Source organism: Pleurodeles waltl, chromosome 3_1, assembly GCF_031143425.1.
Source record: "Pleurodeles waltl isolate 20211129_DDA chromosome 3_1, aPleWal1.hap1.20221129, whole genome shotgun sequence".
In the NCBI taxonomy this organism is placed as follows: domain Eukaryota; kingdom Metazoa; phylum Chordata; class Amphibia; order Caudata; family Salamandridae; genus Pleurodeles; species Pleurodeles waltl.
The window spans coordinates 1,344,047,020-1,344,066,853 of NC_090440.1; the positions used below are offsets into that span (position 1 = coordinate 1,344,047,020).

Here is a 19,834-nt window from a genome sequence, read left to right on the forward strand (position 1 = left end):
TATATTATGTACCTGCCCCTTTTTTGTCAGCGCCTTAATTGAGGCCACTCATTGCCTCTACTATATTTTGTTTACTGTACTTGCCCTGCTGCCACAGATCAAGCTAAGGATAACAACTTATTTTTTACCCTCCTATTTCAAATTCCTTCACATTTACAGAACTTTTGATTATTTTCAATTTTGCTTCTTAATTTGTATATTCTTTATTAATCCAATAATATTATTTCAATTTCTAAACAGTCTTGGCTCCCTGAATAGGCGTCTCGGACCACCGGAGGTCCGCGGATCACAGGTTAGGGACCACTGCTCTAGGAGTCAAAACATGTTTAGCATGGAATAGAAGCTAGTGGATTCCAGCCGATGTGCTGTTTGAGAGCCGGGTGCCTCTGGAGTTCCTACTACAACCCAATGTGTAATTTGTATGAAAATATAATCTAACACTGTGATAAGGGGGTGAACTCACCCTCCAAGGATATACATTCCAAGCAAGGTGCAGCTGTCAGGCCATAAAGAACAACGAAGTACCTATTTTAAGATACGATTAAAGGAGGACATGTTTTACACACACACACATCACAAGAAAATGTATCCTTACTTGGAGTGCCAGTCTAGTGGGGTCCACGGCTCGAACTCCTGACCGGGTGGATTAAAGGATTTGTTCACAAACTGCCAAATCTGTTCTTTGGGCACCTGCCCTCCTGGTGCCGAGGTCATCAACTTTGAAAACTGCTCCAGAATGACATCTTAGGGAACAGAGAGAACAGGAAGCTGCTAGAAAGTAGCAAGTACCGGTCCCACACGCGACAGGCTGTTCGGACTATGACGGTTTACTGCAAGAGGCCGCGTGCACAACTCAGACAGCATGTTTGCAATTGGACATTCGTCTTATTTAAATCTCATAAAGAGACTACGTATATGAGTCTAACTCATAGTTACATCAGAAACAGAATCGTTTTAAGGCACTGGCAATAAATAGCTGAGGACCCCAACCTTCCAAGGGGCCACTGGGGAAAGTCAACTTTTTCTAGCTCACTTCTGTATATTTTTACATCTTATTCTTTAAAATATAATTCTAAATTGTTAGGAAAGATAAGGCTTGAATTATCAAAAATTGGTAATAAAATGCAAAGTTGTTACAAACAGGGATACAAAATATTTCTTGCCTGGGGCCCCCAAAATCTTTAGGGATGACACTGACCAGAAGTATTTTTGTTTGTTCTCACTGTCACAAGAAGGTGTCTTCCAAGAGCTATGGTGGTCTGCTACAAATCCCCATTTTTCAAGGTAAAATAATATAACACACAGAACATGTAAGTGTCCAATGCTTTATATAGCTCCTAATATTGATGTTAAGTCTGTTTCTGGGTGGTCCCAGGATACCAAAACATAGGGAAATTAAGGCACAGAGAGATCAGATATCGGAATTTCCCCAGCATTACACAACTCAGGGCTCCAGGTTCTACTGTAGTCAGTTTAACCACTACATATGGTCTAAGCCAGGGGTCTCCAACCTTTTCTGTAGCGAGAGCTACTTCTAATCAGTGAAAATTATTGTGAGCTATTGAAGGCTAAACAACTTGTGCATTGTTATCAGACACCCCCACGGACAGCTTCACTAACTTTAAGCCAATTGTCCATAGAGCCATATACTATGGTTTGAATATAATAATTTAACTAGGGGCCCTATGACAAGGCTGCCTTGTGATTCAGTGAGAGCACTGTCCTTGGGAATATATGAACATGTGTGCGTATGAATGGGATATCTGTGTACAGTTAACCGTGTCACTGTGTCATATGTACTTGTGGCACAGGACATACCTTTTGCTACAAGTGGCACCGTTACATGTATAATACAAACATACAACCATTTTTTTTAATGGGAGACATTTAAAGTGCAGAAAAATGTTCTGCAAAAATGTTCAGAATAGGGAACAGTCTTCTGCACTTTAAATTCCTCGCATTTAAAATAATGGCTGTATTTTTCACTTATAAATATATGGCACTGTCTTAGGAAAAATAAACTGAAGAGTTAGCTTTGTTTATATGGATTCCATAAAAATCATCATTTAAATGTTCTCCCATTTCCAAGTGCCACGTTTATTAAAAGAGTATTCATCTTGCTCCCAATGGCCTGTAGACATGGTACCATATTAATAACAGAAAATACATTTGTTTGAATGGGAGGAATTTTAAGTGACGAAACATGCTTCGTAAAACATTATGACATAATTGGCTTAGTTAAAATTTGAGAAAGACATTGAGGCTTAAAGTTTCGTTGAAAACGTTTTCTTCACTTTAAATTTCTCCCATTTAAAAAATGACTATTTTTCACTTAGAAACATGGCGCAGTGTCTACTGGCCTTAAGGAGCAAAAGGCCTGCTGTTTGTAAATGTGACACTCTGAAATGGGAGAAAATTAAAATGAAGGGTTAGTCATTAAGATAAGTTTTCATTTTCATGTTCTCGCATTGAAAAGCATTAAAAAACATAATTTTATCACACTCCAATACTGAGTCAAAAAGGACATATTATTTAAGAGTTAAATACCTCAGTGTATCAGTTATTTGCCTCTCTGCCCTAGCCTGGCCCATAAATATGACTGAACACTGCTCATTGTCAGGTCCTGCTAGCTGCAGCCTGGTGATAATAATGTAAAGTAAACAAAGCATTCCCTTAACTTTACAAGAAAAATGTGACCCTGTGCTTAATTAAAAATTAACTCAAGGTTGGAAGCTACTGTGAAGGTGTCTAGGAGCTTCCGGTAGCTCGCATCCACTGGCTGGAGACACCTGCTCTAGGTCTTGGTGAGTCGGTTAACACAACTGACAGGTATTTTCCTATGATGAGTTCAATTAGTTTTCTCCTGCCAAGAGCACACAGCATGGCCATACAACCGAATAACACTACAGCACCTATGAGGCTAAGGAGGCCACATGGGTGATATCACAGCCTGGGCATGAACTTTTTTACAAAAGACAACAAACAGAAACAAGGGAGAGACTGACATGGCTGAGAAGCAGAAATATAGACCAATGGAAAGAACCTCTAGATTCAAGGAGTGAGCGAGAAACAGAAAAGCTCAAGGACTGGAGGTTGGGACAGAGACAAAGAAGGTAAAGTACAAGCATAAATAGCTAAAAGTGAGATAGTTACAGAGAAACAAAGAAATACACAATCAGACAGATATAGAAAAAGAGATTGAGTGAAAAATCACTCCTTCATGTTTTCTTCCTTATGTCCCTGGGCACACTGAGTGGCATGGCAAGTGTGTACTAATTGGGTATACACGTGTGAGTATGCACACAGTGTGTTGCTGTTTTGTATTTCTGCCTTTGCCATTTGACCTTATCTTGTATTTCTTCTTTCTTCTGTCATTAAACTTCACCTTCCAGAAGTAGGTTGACTAGTAGCATCAAGGCTGTGTGTACACTATGAAGCCTAAAGGTTGGTGTGCCAAAAGCTACTGACTGAATGGAAACTTCTACACCAGTTCTCATTTTAGCAGATGACTCTGAAGATAGAACCTCTGCTTCCATCGTTTGCTGGACAAAGAACACCACAAAGGGAGGGAGTAGAGGGGCCACAGAGGAACTGGAGGAAAATGTGACCTGAGATACCGAGAAAGAAAACTAAACTTGAGGGAAACCGTGGCACCCAATTTTGTAGGGCACTCGCTACACTTTTTACAGTTACCAGGAGGTTTGTGAGAGGCCCTGTATGTGTGCTGAAGTTTCTTTTGGAAGTTGTAATATATTTGAGCTAAAGTGAGACTAAAGAACACTTTCTGTAATCCTCATTAAAGCAAATGAAAAGGAAATATTTCCATCTTACGCAAGTTCTATCGGACTGCAACCTTTGAGGGTTATGGAGCAAGATTTAACCACTTTCTATCCTCCTTAGAAAATACAGAAATAGGAAATTGATGGATGAATGGATGGATGTAGAACGTCAGAGAAGATTTTAGATCCATAGCTCTGTGTATTTCTCACCAGGTGAGCGCTGCATGTCCATGTCAACAAAATGTTTGTCATCGGTGAACAGTTTGGCGCTTTGCACCTGTTTCAACAGCTCTCCTGTGCAGTATATCTGGCTGTAGAGAGAGAGATAATGAAATAAGTGAAAGGTGTGATTTGGTCATATGCTCCGTCACGCGCACGTATTTTCACAGGATTACCCCCCCCACACACACACAAACACACACACACCTCTGCAGTAGAACTCTGTCAACCTAAAAAAAACATATTTGCCCCATATACCCTGCAGACCTCCACTTCTTAGACCCCAATGGAACAACAGAGGTTTACAGTCTTGTTCCTCTCAAACCCTCCCCTGTAAATGTATCGCTCAACCACACATCCCCAACTGTCCCCATTAAAACTTAGAGTTATCTGTATTTGTTATGATATACTGACTGTTCTTGCTCTTGAAATTTCGTTCTGTCCAGTATGTGTTAACGGGGTGAGGCAGCCGAGCCTGTGACGCCTCCACATTTATTCAGTGACTGCTGTACATCCTCAGTTGTTTAATTCATTCCCGCTTGCAGATTTTAGCACTTGACTACAAACAATTAAGCAGCATTGAGGGAGCACTAGCCTATGAAAAAGCTTTGCTCTTGGTAACGTTGTTGAAAAGACAAGCTTGTACCAAACAACTGTTTTAGGTTGAGATACATAGGAGGACTGCTACCAGAAAGTGTGGGGAGTAAGCCAAATGGCCGCTCTAGAGATCTTAACTACAAGAATTTGACCCTGGAATGTCGCAGTTGCCTCGCTCTTGTGAGATGAGTACCAGCACCACTGCAAAACAGTACTTCATGGATGTCAAAGCAGCTTTCAGATGAAGATGCTTTTGCACCAACATGTGAGCTCAGCCAGTAAAGGTTCCTCTTTCGGTGATAGAAACATGAGAGGCAGACATCTCAAAAGGCAGACAACATTGATTCCTAATAAATATAGAGATCGGACCCATCAATTATATTCAACTTCCCAGACACTCCATGTCCAGTATTCTTCCCCTAGGTAAACACTACAAAAAGTCGTTACAAAGACCTAGAAGATCGCTCAAATGGGGAGCACTGATAGTGCACCTCGGTACTGAAGACACTAATGGCTAATCTGAAGGTCTTCTCCAACCATCGGCCTGACGCTAACATTTCTTACCACAGCAAAAGCTTAGACAGACAAGATGGAAAAAATTGCAAGTGTTGTACAGTTCCAAAAGCTATTTTACCACCAGTTATCAACTTAAATGCCCCACAAGAAGCAGCGGCAATCCTAAACAAGTAAAAAAGATCTCTATACATCATCTCAGTATAGATCCCTGGGTGATCACTCCCCACACGGCTTGATCGAACTAGACTTAAAAGTGGTCAGGCAGTAGCCCTGGATAGATAGGAGGTGTCCGTGAAGGTAACTTGTCGAGAAGTTAACCTGGGTCGATCACCACTTGCAAGTCTATCCTCTGCATACATGTCTGGTGCAGACATGCATGTATCCAATGCATACATGCAACCCATTAGCAGAGGTGTAAAAGCCAGGTCTGAATTCAAATGTACCAGAACAGCAGAGAAATCTGTCTTCAGTTGGACTAAGCAAGCAAATAGTAGAAAGGTAACTCAATGAAGAGCATGTGGACGTGGCAACAGCCTGACATTTCTGGTGCTGGGAGATGCAGCCTGGACCACAGAACTGTACCCCAAGAGCCTGTAGAAGTCTCAAGCACATCAAATAAAGTAAATTATTTCAGGTTCTTGTGCAAAGCAGGTCTCTGCCGCAATTTCTGATATTGACATTTTTGTCGAAAAAAAACACATTTCTGATGAAACCAATGAATTTAGACACACTTGTTCGAATGTATCATCAAGTTAAAAGTACCTTTGCAAGGGATCCAACTTCAGTGAACTATTATAACTGCCTATGCAGAAAACAAAAAGAGATCTGAAAAGTACTGTGGACTGAAAATCAGTCTGATGGACTCTGCCGAACTCTGCCAGAATAATGATCAAGTAGCTCCTCTGTGACAGAAATCACACCATTGGTTCCAGGCAGGGCAGAGAAACAAATTAAACACATGTAACCTTCTTTCCTGCGGACCCAGGACCTCCCGAGCAATCAGAACTGGCCACAACACCAGAGAGGCAGCACCCAGAATAGGACACTATACTAACGATCTGTCACCCAGGACTAGTCACAAATCCTATAGATGCGGCTTCCCAAAATGAAAAGAATACTCAGATGAGCTTTACAAAACTAAACACAATATGATTGCTTGAACTGGACACAGTACTTGAGAAGGGGGTCCTCATTTACTAAAGCTTAGTGCGGGTGCTCGCAAGAAGCAAAGCACGGTGTCAATTTACTACTTTAAGGGTCCCTGGGTGCAACATTAATTGTGTTGCCTGGCACAAGTGCTAGTGCAGACTTTAGAAAATAAGGTTCAAGGCATCCAGAAATAAACAAATACTCAGATGTGGCCTCCAGAACTGGAAACAATATTCCAGATTTGACATCCAGACCTAGAAACAGTACTCTAGAAAAGGCTCCCAGAACAGAAGATAATATTGCAGGCCAAGTGTCTATAACTGAGTGAAATAGCTCTGCTGAGGTCAGCCTAAAAATCACCCCACAAGTTACAACTAGTCCTTCACTGCTAGCAATACATCTCCAACAGCCCATGATCTCTTCTCTACATCATTAAAGTTTGACATTTTTGAGGTTTTCTTGTATCCACCTCCAATGCAGTCCTATGTATCAGAGAAAACTCATTAGGGGCACTTGTTATCCAGCCAGTGACAAAACACAGAAACCCACCGGGACGTTTGCTTTCTCAATATGGAAGCCTGGTTTGAAGCCAGGAAACTGCACTTGACTAAAAGATGGTAATTTTGGTCAGACCACACTCTAGAGTCCCAGGTCATAAGTATATAGGCACCAGTTGTACAGTGTTCTCTCTCATTTACATCAGTCAGCAGCATCCTACTCCCATCACCTAGTTTGTAACAGTCTAAAGGCCCTTATTTAGAGTATGGGGACAAGATACTCCATCAATATGCGGTGGATATTCCGTAAGCTGTGTTACAAGTGCCATAGACTACAATGCTCTAGTAATGCAGCTGACATTTGTGACGGAGTAACTTGTCTGCCTAACTCATAAGACCCTACATCTGACCCCACACACCAAACTGCTCATGAACAGCATGTCATGCTCCAGAGGCTGCAGCCCTGCTACAACAAAAATGCCAGCGGTAGAGTGCCACCTGCTCTTCGAGTGCTTTAAATGGGCAGGCACATTCAGGTATTGAGTGCACATTCAGGTATTGAGTACCTGTACTTCTCAAACTTGCAAGGGTGCATTCCAGCTGGTATTAGTAGGGATGTTATACCGATAATTGAAGAGTAGGAAACGGGTACTCAGTTTTAATGAGCACCTGCCCTTTTAAATGTCGGTTTCAAGCACAGGCGTGGTTTCTGTTATTTTGGACGCATAAAACTGTGAAAAAAGTTTGGAAGGACACACCCTTAAACCTCAACTATTTACTACCAGTGAGGTAACTAAGCAGAAGCGTACTTACTAGTGGTGCAGCGGGTGCTGTGGCGCCAGTTCCTATAGCCCTGGAGCCCAATACATCTCGATAAGTGCTATAATTTACCACCCCAACAGCAGAGGGATAATGTTCCTATTTTGTACCAGGGCCAACGGCACCCTTGCTACGTTACTGCGACAAATGCGCTGCGTGACCCCCCCTCCCCCCCAATCTGATGATGGGACAATCGAAAACTCTACGTGAAATTGGCCACCGAAATCACTGCACTATCCACAGAGTTGAACTACTGCAGCATTTTTTAAATAAAATCCCATAACACACGACATTTGGTCCGTACCTGGAGACACCGTTAAACACTTACACAGACACCCCATTCTTGGCAATTCGGGGCGTTACATTTTAAGTCAAGTCCAAAAACGGTTTTAAGTTACATTTCATGCCGCCAATGTCTGCCAGTAGCCCACTGGTCGGAAACCCGAGCCCCATCCCCTGGATTAGTGACCACAATGAATGGATACTGCGATCAGGACAGCGGCTTCTGCGCGCGCCCACTCTGACGCTGTGCGCTGGTGCCCTGCAAACCTGGCCCTGAGATGTGAGGCAACTGTGAAACCCTTATTAATGGGCCACGCGCCCGGTGTTAGGTGACCTACCTGTCGCAGGGAGGCGGAAGCACGGAGGCAAGGGTCACCATTACCAGCCCGCCGAGCACGAGGGCCAGGACTGGCCACTGAGAGGCCTTCATGGTCGAGCGGGGACCAGGCGGGCAGCTTGACCTCGGTCGCCGTCACCAACTGCAGCTGCCCTCGGTCAGCTCTGTCCAAGGTCCCAGCGGGGCCTAAAGAGGAAAGTGCGGAGATGGTATTAATAATATTGTATTATTCACTGTTAGTGCAATAAAAGAAATGGAGCACATTTGACTGGAACGGGAGCTTATGGGGGCAGATGTGGTACAAAATTGTTTTAAATGTATTGTGTGTGCATGTTCCGGGGTGAATGTGAGAGAGAGCATGTGTCTGTGTTTAAAATGTGTGCGTCACTGAAGGTGAGTGAGAGTCAGTGACAGGTAGTGAGTGACATATAGTCCCAGATTTACTATTTTTTGACGCAAGGCGACCTGCACCAAAGTTGCTGCGCTGTCTTAGTTTGCGGAGACAGAAAAAAGATACATCAGATCTATTAAGATATGGTATATTTTTCTCTCACTGTGCGGTGGTGCACTTTTGGAAGCCATGCACCAACACACACACCCTTGCGTCATAGTGCAGGGGTTTGTGTAATCTCTGAAGCATAGATTTTGTACTGGAAAGGGTCACTTCCAAAGAGACATGAAACAATTTTTCTTCGTTACCCTTTCTTGAGGAGTCATAAGATTCTGGTGCAAATTCCTGGCTCTCAATGTTTGTATATTGGAATTTGTGTCAGGTCCCATGTGTGGCTACATGGGAACTCCTATGCACCACCCATGGATTGCACCCTTGACACAAAATAACGCAAAGCAGAACAAAACGTAATTTTGCCTTACTTTAGGATACTATCCAACGCAAATATGGATTCACGTTGGATAATAAAATCCCTCCTAAACCCTTTGCGCAAGGTTTGCATCACGAAGGTGATGCAAAAAAGCTGGAAACCTTTAGTAACAATACGTAAGAGAATCAGTGAGAATGAGAGTGAATGCAAGTGAATGAAAATTAATAAGAATGTTAAGGGGCTGTGGGAGAGTGAGTGTGATGATAGGGTCATACGACATGCCTTTCTGGGAAAAAAATCACGGTCAAGGGTCATATGGTGTCACTTTCTCTGATATCATTAAGGCCAAAAAGTATGTGACGTCACTTCCGCTATCCCTGGCCTTTAGGCCCTGCCCATGGGTGTGTGGAGCATTCTGTAGAGTCAGAAGAAGCCCTGGCAGAGCAGCACGACTGGTAACCCTCACAGCTCTACAGGGCACCGCAGGGCGTACAGCGACTTCCGAGGCAGTGCCCAGTTCTGCTGGAACTATGGTTACCACCTGTCGATATCTTCCACGGGCTGCACTGAACCTGGGTGCCTTGTCTGCGAGAGCATGCACGGTTCGTTGGGGATGCCTTTTGTCCGTAATATTACTGCAGCCTTTAGCCCGAGGGTGGTCTTCACAAGAGGGGTGTCAGCACAGTGTTTCTCCATTATGCGTCTCTTAGGACCGCTTTAGTGGGTGCTTCCCCTTCTCAGGTAGATATTTAGTTGTACCAGGAGTGGCAAGGGCAGGCTATTAGCAGTGAGGTGATGACATTTGTGTTTAAAAGACTATCTCTGTCCCCTATGCCACGTGTTTAGCAGTCGACCGCCTGAGCAGCATTGCTAAAAAGAAAAAGGGTTATGATGTGGCCGGCGTTTATTCACTTTTGAGTTATTAAAAACACAAATGGGCAGTGGCGGAGCACACGAACAGAAGAGGCTAGGTTGAAGGGGCTGGGGAGGCAAACTGCCAGCGGTGGGTGGGCGGGGTGGGCTGAGGAAGCAAAAGGACAACAGTGTGGGAGCGATGGGGAGGCAGCAAGCTGACAACAGGGGGTCGATGGGGGGTCAGGAAGCTGACAACAGAGGGAGGACAGGAACAGCTGGTGAAGTACATGGACAACGCAGGTTGGCAGGAGGGGCCGGGGAAGCAAGCTGACAACAGAGGGTGAGCAGAGGGGCTGGAAGGGCAGGCTGATCTAGGAGGATAGGAGGGTGGGCCGGAGGGGCTGGGGCGCAAGCTGGCAGACAACGTAGGGTGTGCGGGAGCAAGTGGACAACAAAGTGTGGGTGAGCAATGAATGCGGGAGCACACAGAAAATGGAGGATGGGCAGGAGGGGCTAGGGATTTTTATTCTCTGTTATATTGCTGCCTGATTTACACAGGTGTGTCTGAAAAAATGACATTTTGTCCAGAAGTTTTCACCTGAATTTCGAACCTTTGTGCTGAATTTTTAAAGTCCCTGGCAAGAATCCGCCTCTATGACAGATGGTCGCCCTAGCTGGAAAGGGTAGATAAGGAGTCTGCATGCATCTAAACGGGGAAAGTGGTGATGATCACCAGTCACCGATGCAGGCCCGAAATCGAAAGTAAAAGACTTCAAACGGAAAACAAACTGAAACTAGCACTACAGAAAGGAAGTCTACAGCTCAGGTCACTGCATGTGTCATGCAATGTGCATTTTTAGTTCAACGTGAAAGCAAACAGTCTTAACATGCAATGCGGAGTGCAGCTTAAAGGGAGAGAAATAAAACGACACATATCATACAGTGCTGGTGGCCAAGGCTACCAGAAAGCTGTAGGTCAGTGGTTCCCAACCTTTTGACTTCTGTGGACCCCCATTTTGTCAATACTGCAGCCCGAGGACCCCCACTGAATCATTATTGGAATCCGGGGACCCCCACTGAGTCATTACTGATAGTTGGAACCTAATATTATTAAATTTTCTAAGCAGTTGCGGACCCCCTGGGGAGGCTTCGCGGACCCCCAGGGGTCCCCGGCCCACAGGTTGGGAACCACTGCTGTAGGTTATGCATTCATGTATGTGTTTAGTTTAAGCGTAAAGTAATGTAACAGCTTCATATATCAGTAAGTTAACGTGCTGACCTTAAAAAAAGCAAACGTTTATAATCGCTTGCTTCACACAATGTAAGTGGTCACTTTAAAATGAGTAAACATCAATCGATTTAAGTGTTGTTATACATGTGCAAAGCTCAACCATACATGACAATAGACCCATTTCAGACGAGACTCCCGATGTTTAAAGCAAAAAAAAGACTTTTTATTTTGTCTGTCTCCCGCCTGGATTTGCCTCTGCTTCAATATGAGTCAACCGGGCAAACACATTCTGCCAATTTTTTTTTAAATAACTCTTCCACGTTCCTCTTCTAAAATGTTGCCACGCATGAAATCAAAACAAAATCGTTGAACACGTCATGGACGCTGTCTGTTACAAAGAACAGAAAAGTGAGGGAAAATAATGGCACGTCTTGGACTGTGGAGTTGCTTTCAGAAGAGAAGTAAACATTTAACATTGCGGTATCATAGGCTCCTACATGCTCCAATGCCCCAGCAGGAGCACACGTGTTAAAGACAGCTGGCGCTTAATTACCGCAGATCTCCAGTAACAGCATGTTTGGGCTGGGTTGCCTGTATGCTGCTGATTGGCTTAATGTGCTCCATGGTGTTTGATAGTTCCTCGTGTGCTGTGGTGGAGAGCGCTGTTCTGAGCACCGCTATGCCCCTCATGACCTCCTCCTCCACGAATTCCCTCACTACCACTCACCAACAGCGCCCCTCACCTCTCCATAGCCCCTCTCTGACATGCATTTCCTTTTCTTTTTTAAAGCGCTACTCATAGCTCACTCACAGTTTTGTGAGCTGCATGGTACACGTACTTTGCAGTAGGTACATTATCCCTCTCTGCTACTCTATGAGTAAAAACTGCCACTAGACAAAATTGGGATCTCTCATCAGCAGTAACATTAATCACCAGAGTTATCAGGACATTTTTATTGTTGCCGTAAAACTGTTGGATGCACAAGCTAGTTCAGCGATTCTAAACCCGAGAGTTATTTTTAAACACAGCGCCCACACCAAAGTCAGTGCACCGGTCGCACCACCCTACAGCCTGCCCCCACGTTCGGACCAAGTGCACGGGTCTTGTATATGCTAGTGAGGAGTCACTGATGTTTGCATAACATTAATAGCTTTTCTGCCCCCCCCCCCCCCCCCCAAAAGATCGACACCCTGGGCTGGTTTGAGGCTCAAAACTCAGGGTAAAAGTGATAGCAGATAACAAACGTCCAACCACTGCTTACCATGAGCACAATTATACACATATGAAACATAGACCAAGATAGTTGCACTTTTATTAAGGGGCACTTACAGGGAATGGCTAGCAGTGGCAAACTCACCTCCACCCTGTGCAGTCCCCCCTCTCTTCTGCCTTCCCTATAGTGCACCAGTGCACTCTGGGAGTTACAGTCCGGACAGCACCTCTTCTGGAATAAGAGCTCTCAGTGGACCACCTTAGTTGCTGTCACTACTCCGAGTGGCTCCAAGTCAGATATCTATGCAGTTGTCAGCCTGTGTTCAGCCTTCTTCGCTCTCACTGCCTCCTCAGCCGCGCCGCTCCGATGCCAGGGCGTGTGGAGTGACGTTTAACGCAGAAGTAAACAGGGGCGTAGCTTGATCAGAAATCCGGGTGAAGGGGGTGGGGGCGTTGGGCGGTCGGAGCTACAAATTTCCCATCAACCACGCTAAGGTATCTTTTTAAAATACATTTTCCGCGCAGCAGGACATGAGGAGGGTTTAAGAAGTGAAAAGAGCGAGGAATGGGCATTGTTTACTTAAAACACAATATTTTTCAAACTAATCATTTTAAGGTGTTCAAAACAGAAACACAAGTGTGTGTGTGTGTATTGTTTTTTTGCTAGTGTGGGCATGTAAAAATCCCAGGTGAATTCCGACAGACACCTGACTATACCCTACTGAAAGCAGTTGTACCCAACTATTCACTGTATGATACATTTTTAGGGAGGTGTAACACCCCTCTACACACTACCTTAAGCGACGCCCCTGCAAGTAAACATGTATAATTGCGTATTATCGCCGAGCACACACAGGGGCATATTTATACTCTGTTTGCGCCGGATTTGCGTTGTTTTTTTTTACGCAAATCCGACGCAAAACTAACTCCATATTTATACTTTGGCGTTAGACCCGTCTAGCGCCAAAGATCTTGGAGTTTGCGTCATTTTTTAGCGTGGACACCTTCCTTGCGTTAATGATATGCAAGGTAGGCGTTCCCTTCTAAAAACTGACTCCGAGGCATGTGCGCCATATTTATACTCCCGGGCAAAAATGACGCCCGGGAGTGGGCGGGTCCAAAAAAATGACGTCCAGCCGCTTTTGCGTCATTTCTTAACGCCTGGTCAGGGCAGGCGTTAAGGGACCTGTGGGCTCGGAAGGAGCCCAGAGGTGCCCTCCCATGCCCCCAGGGACACCCCCTGCCACCCTTGCCCACCCCAGGAGGACGCCCAAGGATGGAGGGACCCATCCCAGGGAACTTAAGGTAAGTTCAGGTAAGTATTTTTTTTCTTCTTTTTTTGTGGCATAGGGGGGCCTGATTTGTGCCCCCCTACATGCCACTATGCCCAATGGCCATGCCCAGGGGACAGAAGTCCCCTGGGCATGGCCATTGGGCAAGGGGGCATGACTCCTGTCTTTGCTAAGACAGGAGTCATGTCAATGGAGGGTGGGAGTAAAAAAAAATGGCGCTAATCGGGTTGAGGCAGATTTTTTGCCTCAGACCGACTTGCCCCATTCTTTGACGCCCAAGCTCCATTTTCCCCTACGCCGGCGCTGCCTGGTGTGGGTCATTTTTTTTGACGCACACCAGTCAGCTCCGCCGGCTAACGTCATTCCATAAATAAGGCGCCCGCATGGCGCTTTGGAATAGCGTTAGCCGGCGTTAAATTTTTTGACGTACAACTGCGTTGGCGCAGTTGTGCGCCAAAAAGTATAAATACGTCCCACAGTGCTTAAACGGAAATGTCAAAGTGCAGGTACTCACTCTTTTAAGTACCTGTTTGCTCTTGGAAGGTGCCGGTACTCTCCCATTAATGTATTGCGGCAGTGCTCAGAAGTGCAGGTACTCTCCCTTCCAAATGAAAGAAGTGCAGGTACTCAGTACCGGACAGTATCTGCCCATTTAAAGCACTGAATACACGCCCCAACTGCCCAGCAGAGGTACACAAGTTAGCGACAGTTGGCGGTGGCACGTGCTCTTGGGTACTGAAAAACACAATTACTAGCATGTTTGGGCTGGGTTGCATGTATGCTGTTGTTCTTTCTTAATATTGCTTGATATTTTGTCACATTCCATGGTGGAGAGAGCACTGGAGACAGAGAGAGCTCTGGAGACAGAGAGAGAACGTGGAGAGAGAGAGAGAGAGAGCGGGGAGAGAGCGGGGAGATAGCGGAGAGAGCGGAGAGAGAGAGAGAGAGAGAGAGAGAGAGAGAGGAAAAAAAGAAAAAAAAAAAATGGGAACCAAAATCGTGTCTCTCAGGACTTCTATCAATATTCATATCCGGGCACACTTGACCCTTGTTCGTATACACACTCTTGATTATCGAGGTTTCATTAAATCGCTCTTAAACTAGAGCCCAATGGGAGCACCTCCCTGTAGTCAAACACTCGTCAAGGGACCAGTGGAGCTGGAGATTGCATGAGAGGAGGTAGAGTGTGTATACGAACAAGGGTCAAGTGTGCCCAGATATGCATATTGATAGAAGTCTTGATTAATGACAGGCAGGGGTTCAAAAGGAACATGGGATCAATAGGTCCTGATGAAGGCCGATTGACCCTTATGGGCTATGGAAACGGCCAAAAAATGTTGACTGGAGAACAGAGGCTGGGGTGAATGGGTAATTGTGCCCTAAATATCACCACCACATACCTATGTTTAACCCTATCCATGGGGTCCCTTAATAAACAAGAGGAGTGGACACCCATGAGATAGTTTTAATGTATATCTGTGTGTCTAGATCCCCGTTTGTTTTTGGTTTGTTGTGTATTGTTTTGTGTTCCCCACCCCTACGGGTACACGTAGGAATGTGTTAGCAGATGCCCAATTATGACGCATGCCACAAATAGTGGGTGAGGTCAGTTTTCAAACAACTATGGTGTGTTCATGATCTAGTAGCAGCCCATTTTAGTAGGTTTGGGTTTTTCTACTATTGTTCTTGTCCTTTTTTGTGAAAGTGTATGTCAACCAATAAACAAATACATTAGACAAGAAGAAAGACATCACATAAAATCTGATTGCCATTATGTAGCTATAGTTAGTATTCCAAAACATGGGAATTCCTCGGATATTACCTCCCTAATAATTTTCCTGTTTGACGAATCACCACAAACTTTCCAGACCAATTGCATTTTCTACATTTTGAGATGATGGAACTTTTTGTGGTGAATCATTAAGGGGGTGCAAAGATAAAAGGGGATACCAAAACAAGTTTTTCCACCAATGCAATTTGAAGAGACTATTGTATTTGACATTGCACAAAAACAGCTGAATGGACTCACATGACATTTGTCAGGATTATATATTATGGTGCAGAGATGATGATGTTTGGCTACTGCAGCTAAGTAGGGTAAGTTTTTTTTTAAGTTATAAGGCATTTAAACTAGTGATATCTGTCACACAGCCAAAGTTTAGTAAAAGCAATATGGCTACCGTTCAATTCTAAAAAAAAAAACAGACATTACCTAATTATACCCTGGCTTGACATCACAGTACACCATGGCCCTAAATATAACTAAGGCCTAACTGTATTATTGGATTGCGATACCCTTGCGTCACTCATGTTGTCACATGGGCAATGCAATACTTAAGTTAGGTTTACAAAGGAATGCAATGCCACCATGCATAGCCCTGCATTGACTTGTTAATCTGGAGAAATGCAAGGCAGCACAATTCGCTGTTTTGCAGTACTCTGCACATTATCTAAATTGCTGCTAAACTTCACATACATTTGTATGCCTCCCCACTTTAGCCACTCCACTATACGCAAGTCTTCTCTATGCCACTCCACTTTTTGACTCACAACTGTATGAGGCTCCACTGTATGAGACTCCACTCTACGCCACTCCATTCTACGATATTAAACAATGCCACTGTACGCCACTCCCCTGGATGCTACTCCAATATATGCTATTCCACTCCACGCCATTCTACTGTACATCACTCCACTCTATTCTATTCCACTGTATGCTATTCCACTCTACAACACTCCACTGTACACTATTCAACTGTATGCCACTCCACAGTACACTACTCCACTCTACACTAATCTAGTGTACGGCACATCACTCTATGCCACTTTATTCTACGTTATTCAATTGAAGCTCACTGTAATGTACATCACTCTACTGTATGCTGTTACACTCTACCCCACCCCATTGTATGCTCCTCCAGTATACACCACCACATTATAAGCCACTCCTCTGTACACTACTCCAATATACACTATTACACACTACACCATTCCACTGTACAACACCCCACTCTATGCCACTACACTATAAGCTATTACACTGTATACATCTCCACTCTACGCTAGTCTACTCTACACTATTACACTGTATGCAACTTCACTCTAGGTCTCTTCAGTGACCACTCCAGTGTATGCTACTCTGCTATCAACTACTCCAGTATATGCTATTCCACTCTATGCCTCTCCACTCTCTGCTATTTCACTGTATGCCACTCCAGTGTATGCCACTCCACTCTACCCCACTCCATTCTACACTATCCCATTGGACTCCACTCTGCTGTACGCCACACCACTGCATGCTATTCCACTCTACCCCATTCCAGTGTACGCCATTCCAGTGTACACCATTCGAGTCTACACCAATTCACTGTATGCTACTCAACCATATGCTATTTTAGTCGATGCCACTCAACTGTATATCACTCCACTCTACGCTATTCCACTCTATGCCACTCTACTATACTCTACTCCACGTCACTACAGAGTACACAACCTGCTCTACTTCACTCCATTTTATGCTAGTCTATTGGACACCACTCCACTATATGCTATTTCACTCTATCCACTCCACTGTACACTACTGTAGCCTACAATACTCCAGGATCTGCCATTCTACTCTGCGCTATTCTACTGTATTCTATTCCACTCTACGCTATACTACTCTACACAACTCCACTGTACTCCACTCTACACTATTCCACTTTACGCCACTCCATTCTGTGCTATTACACTGTACGCAACTTCAATCTTTGCTCTTCTACTGTATGGCATTCCACTCTACCCCACTCCTCTGTACGCCACTCCACTGTATGCTATTACACTCTACCTCACAAAGTACCACTCCAGTCTAAACAATTTTGCTGTATTCCACTCCACTGTACACTACTTCACTATAAGCTATTCACTTTTCGCCACTCCACTGTACGCTACTATGCTGTACACTGACACTCTATTCCACTCCACTGTACGCCACTCCAGTCTACGCTATTTCACTTTATGCCACTCCACAGTATGCAGTACTCTCAACCACTCTACATAACTCCACTCTACAAACCTCTAATACACTATATGCCACTCTACTAGACTCTTCTCCACTCTGTCCACTCAATTTCCATATACTCCATTGTCCAAATTTGACTGTACACTCTATTGTATAACACTCCACTCCATGACAGCTTCCAGCACTGCACAAACCAGCATTCCATTCTACTGTATGATACATCACTCCTATTTATAACCATTTCCTCAATCCTACACTACATCACTTCAATGTAGGCCATCCCACTCTATGCTAATCCACTATACCCTACTCCACTGTTCACAACTCCACTCTATGCTATTTCACTCTGTGCACTCTCCTTTTCTGCACTCCACTGTACAGTAGTCCACTGTATGCTACCTCACTTTATAGTAATCCACTCTTCGCCACTACACTACAGTGTACGCCACTCCACTCTACTTCGCTCCACTGTATGACACTCTCCTCCAGTCTATGTAACTCCACAATATAAAAGTCTACCACACTTCATGGCACTCTATGACATTCTACTTTATTCTATCCTTGTACACTCCGCTGTCCAACTCCATACTCCACTCTATGTCCGTACTCTCCAATGAACAACGCTCTATTCCACTACACAACACCTTTTTATACGACACAGCAGTCCACTCCACTGAACGAGGTGCCACTCCAATTTATAACAGTTTACATACCTACATAACACAAGTACGCGCACACTTTATGCCACTCTACATCATGCCAATACACTCTATTGAACTTTACTCCAAACTATGTTATACCACTCTACTCTACTCCACTGTACAAGACTTTACCTCACTCTACTATACAACAATTCACTCTGCGCAGCTCCACTGAGTCACACAATACTGCACTCTAGCCAACTCCACTCTACTACACTGTATGCCACTTTCCGACACTTTACTCCTGTCTAGACCCCTTCACTCCACTGTACAATACTGTACTATACTTGATGCCACTGTACAACACTCTAATCTACGATAATCTAGTCCACTATATGACACTGTACGCAACTCTTTGTATGCCACTGCACTCCACTTTACTCCACTCTACTCTGAAACAGCACCCCACTCTAATCCATGACTCCACTGTAGGCCACTCCACTCTACACCCCTCAATGCCATTGTGCTCTATAACACTGTATCTTAATCTATGCTACCGCAGTCGACAACACTGTACACCACTCCACAAAAATAATTTAGACCCTATGAAATCTACATCACTTACCAATACTGTACAATACCCAATTACACTTTACTGTACAACATTGTACTTCAATTTATGGCACTTTACTTGACTGTATAATATGCCACTCTACTCTACTGCACTCCATGCCACAATGGTCTATGACCGCAACTCCACTCTGACACTTTACTCCACTCTACACTACCCCACTCCAGTGTACTCCAATCCACTATACTACACTCTATGACACTTTATCCCACGCTACACTACTGTCCTACACTCTGCTCTATGCAGCTCCACTGTCCAACACTCTACTCCACTGTATGTAACTCCACTGAACAACCTTTACAATACTGTATGCCACTCACTGACATGCCACTCAAGTTCGCTCTACGATACGTCACAACACTATCTGACACAGCACTCCACTTTACTACACTCTCCTCCACTGTACTCTACGACACTCCACTTGATGATACTCCACTCTGACACTCTATTTCACCCTACTGTAAAACATTATACTCCACTCCATGACTGTCTACAACACCCTACTCCAATACTTGACATGCCATTCCACTATACAACTCGCTGCTCCAGTCTACGATACTTGACTCCACTATGTGAGACACTGTGCCACTCTGCAATATAACACTTGGACTATACTGTATGATACACTACTACACTATGCTCTACTGGATTCCAATCTACAATAGTCCAGTCTATGAGAACAGACTTTACAACACTCTCCTTCACTGTACTGTACAACACTCCACATAACCTTAGAAAGTTGTCAGTTATATAGTTAGAGTTATCTCAACTAACTATAACTCCCGCCCCACCATATACGTTTTTTTCATGAAAAATATTACTGCAAGTATTACATTGTTTTTATCAATGATGTAATCAAACATGTCATAAGTGCCATAATTTGCTGATAATTACCAGTGCATGTTGAAGGCGTGAGTTATAGTTACCTTAGGTTAAGATAACTCTAACAAGAACT

At 44.2% G+C, this 19,834-nt stretch overlaps 1 protein-coding gene across 2 annotated transcripts in view; it reads right to left on the reverse strand.

Annotated features, from left to right (window-relative positions):
• TREH (trehalase) overlaps positions 1–12,684 on the reverse strand; it is a 131,637-nt gene extending 118,953 nt beyond the window's left edge. Inside the window, exons 1-4 of one of the 2 annotated variants that reach the window (XM_069224786.1) lie at positions 12,461–12,684; positions 8,197–8,381; positions 3,990–4,090; positions 596–743 (exon numbers count right to left, since the gene is read on the reverse strand). In XM_069224786.1, the coding sequence (XP_069080887.1) occupies positions 596–743; positions 3,990–4,090; positions 8,197–8,288 (341 nt within the window). In that variant the 5' untranslated portion in view covers positions 8,289–8,381; positions 12,461–12,684. The remainder of the gene's footprint in view (positions 1–595; positions 744–3,989; positions 4,091–8,196; positions 8,382–12,460) is intronic. The other variant, XM_069224787.1, reaches the window with a different exon arrangement.
• Positions 12,685–19,834: the final 7,150 nt, after the last annotated feature.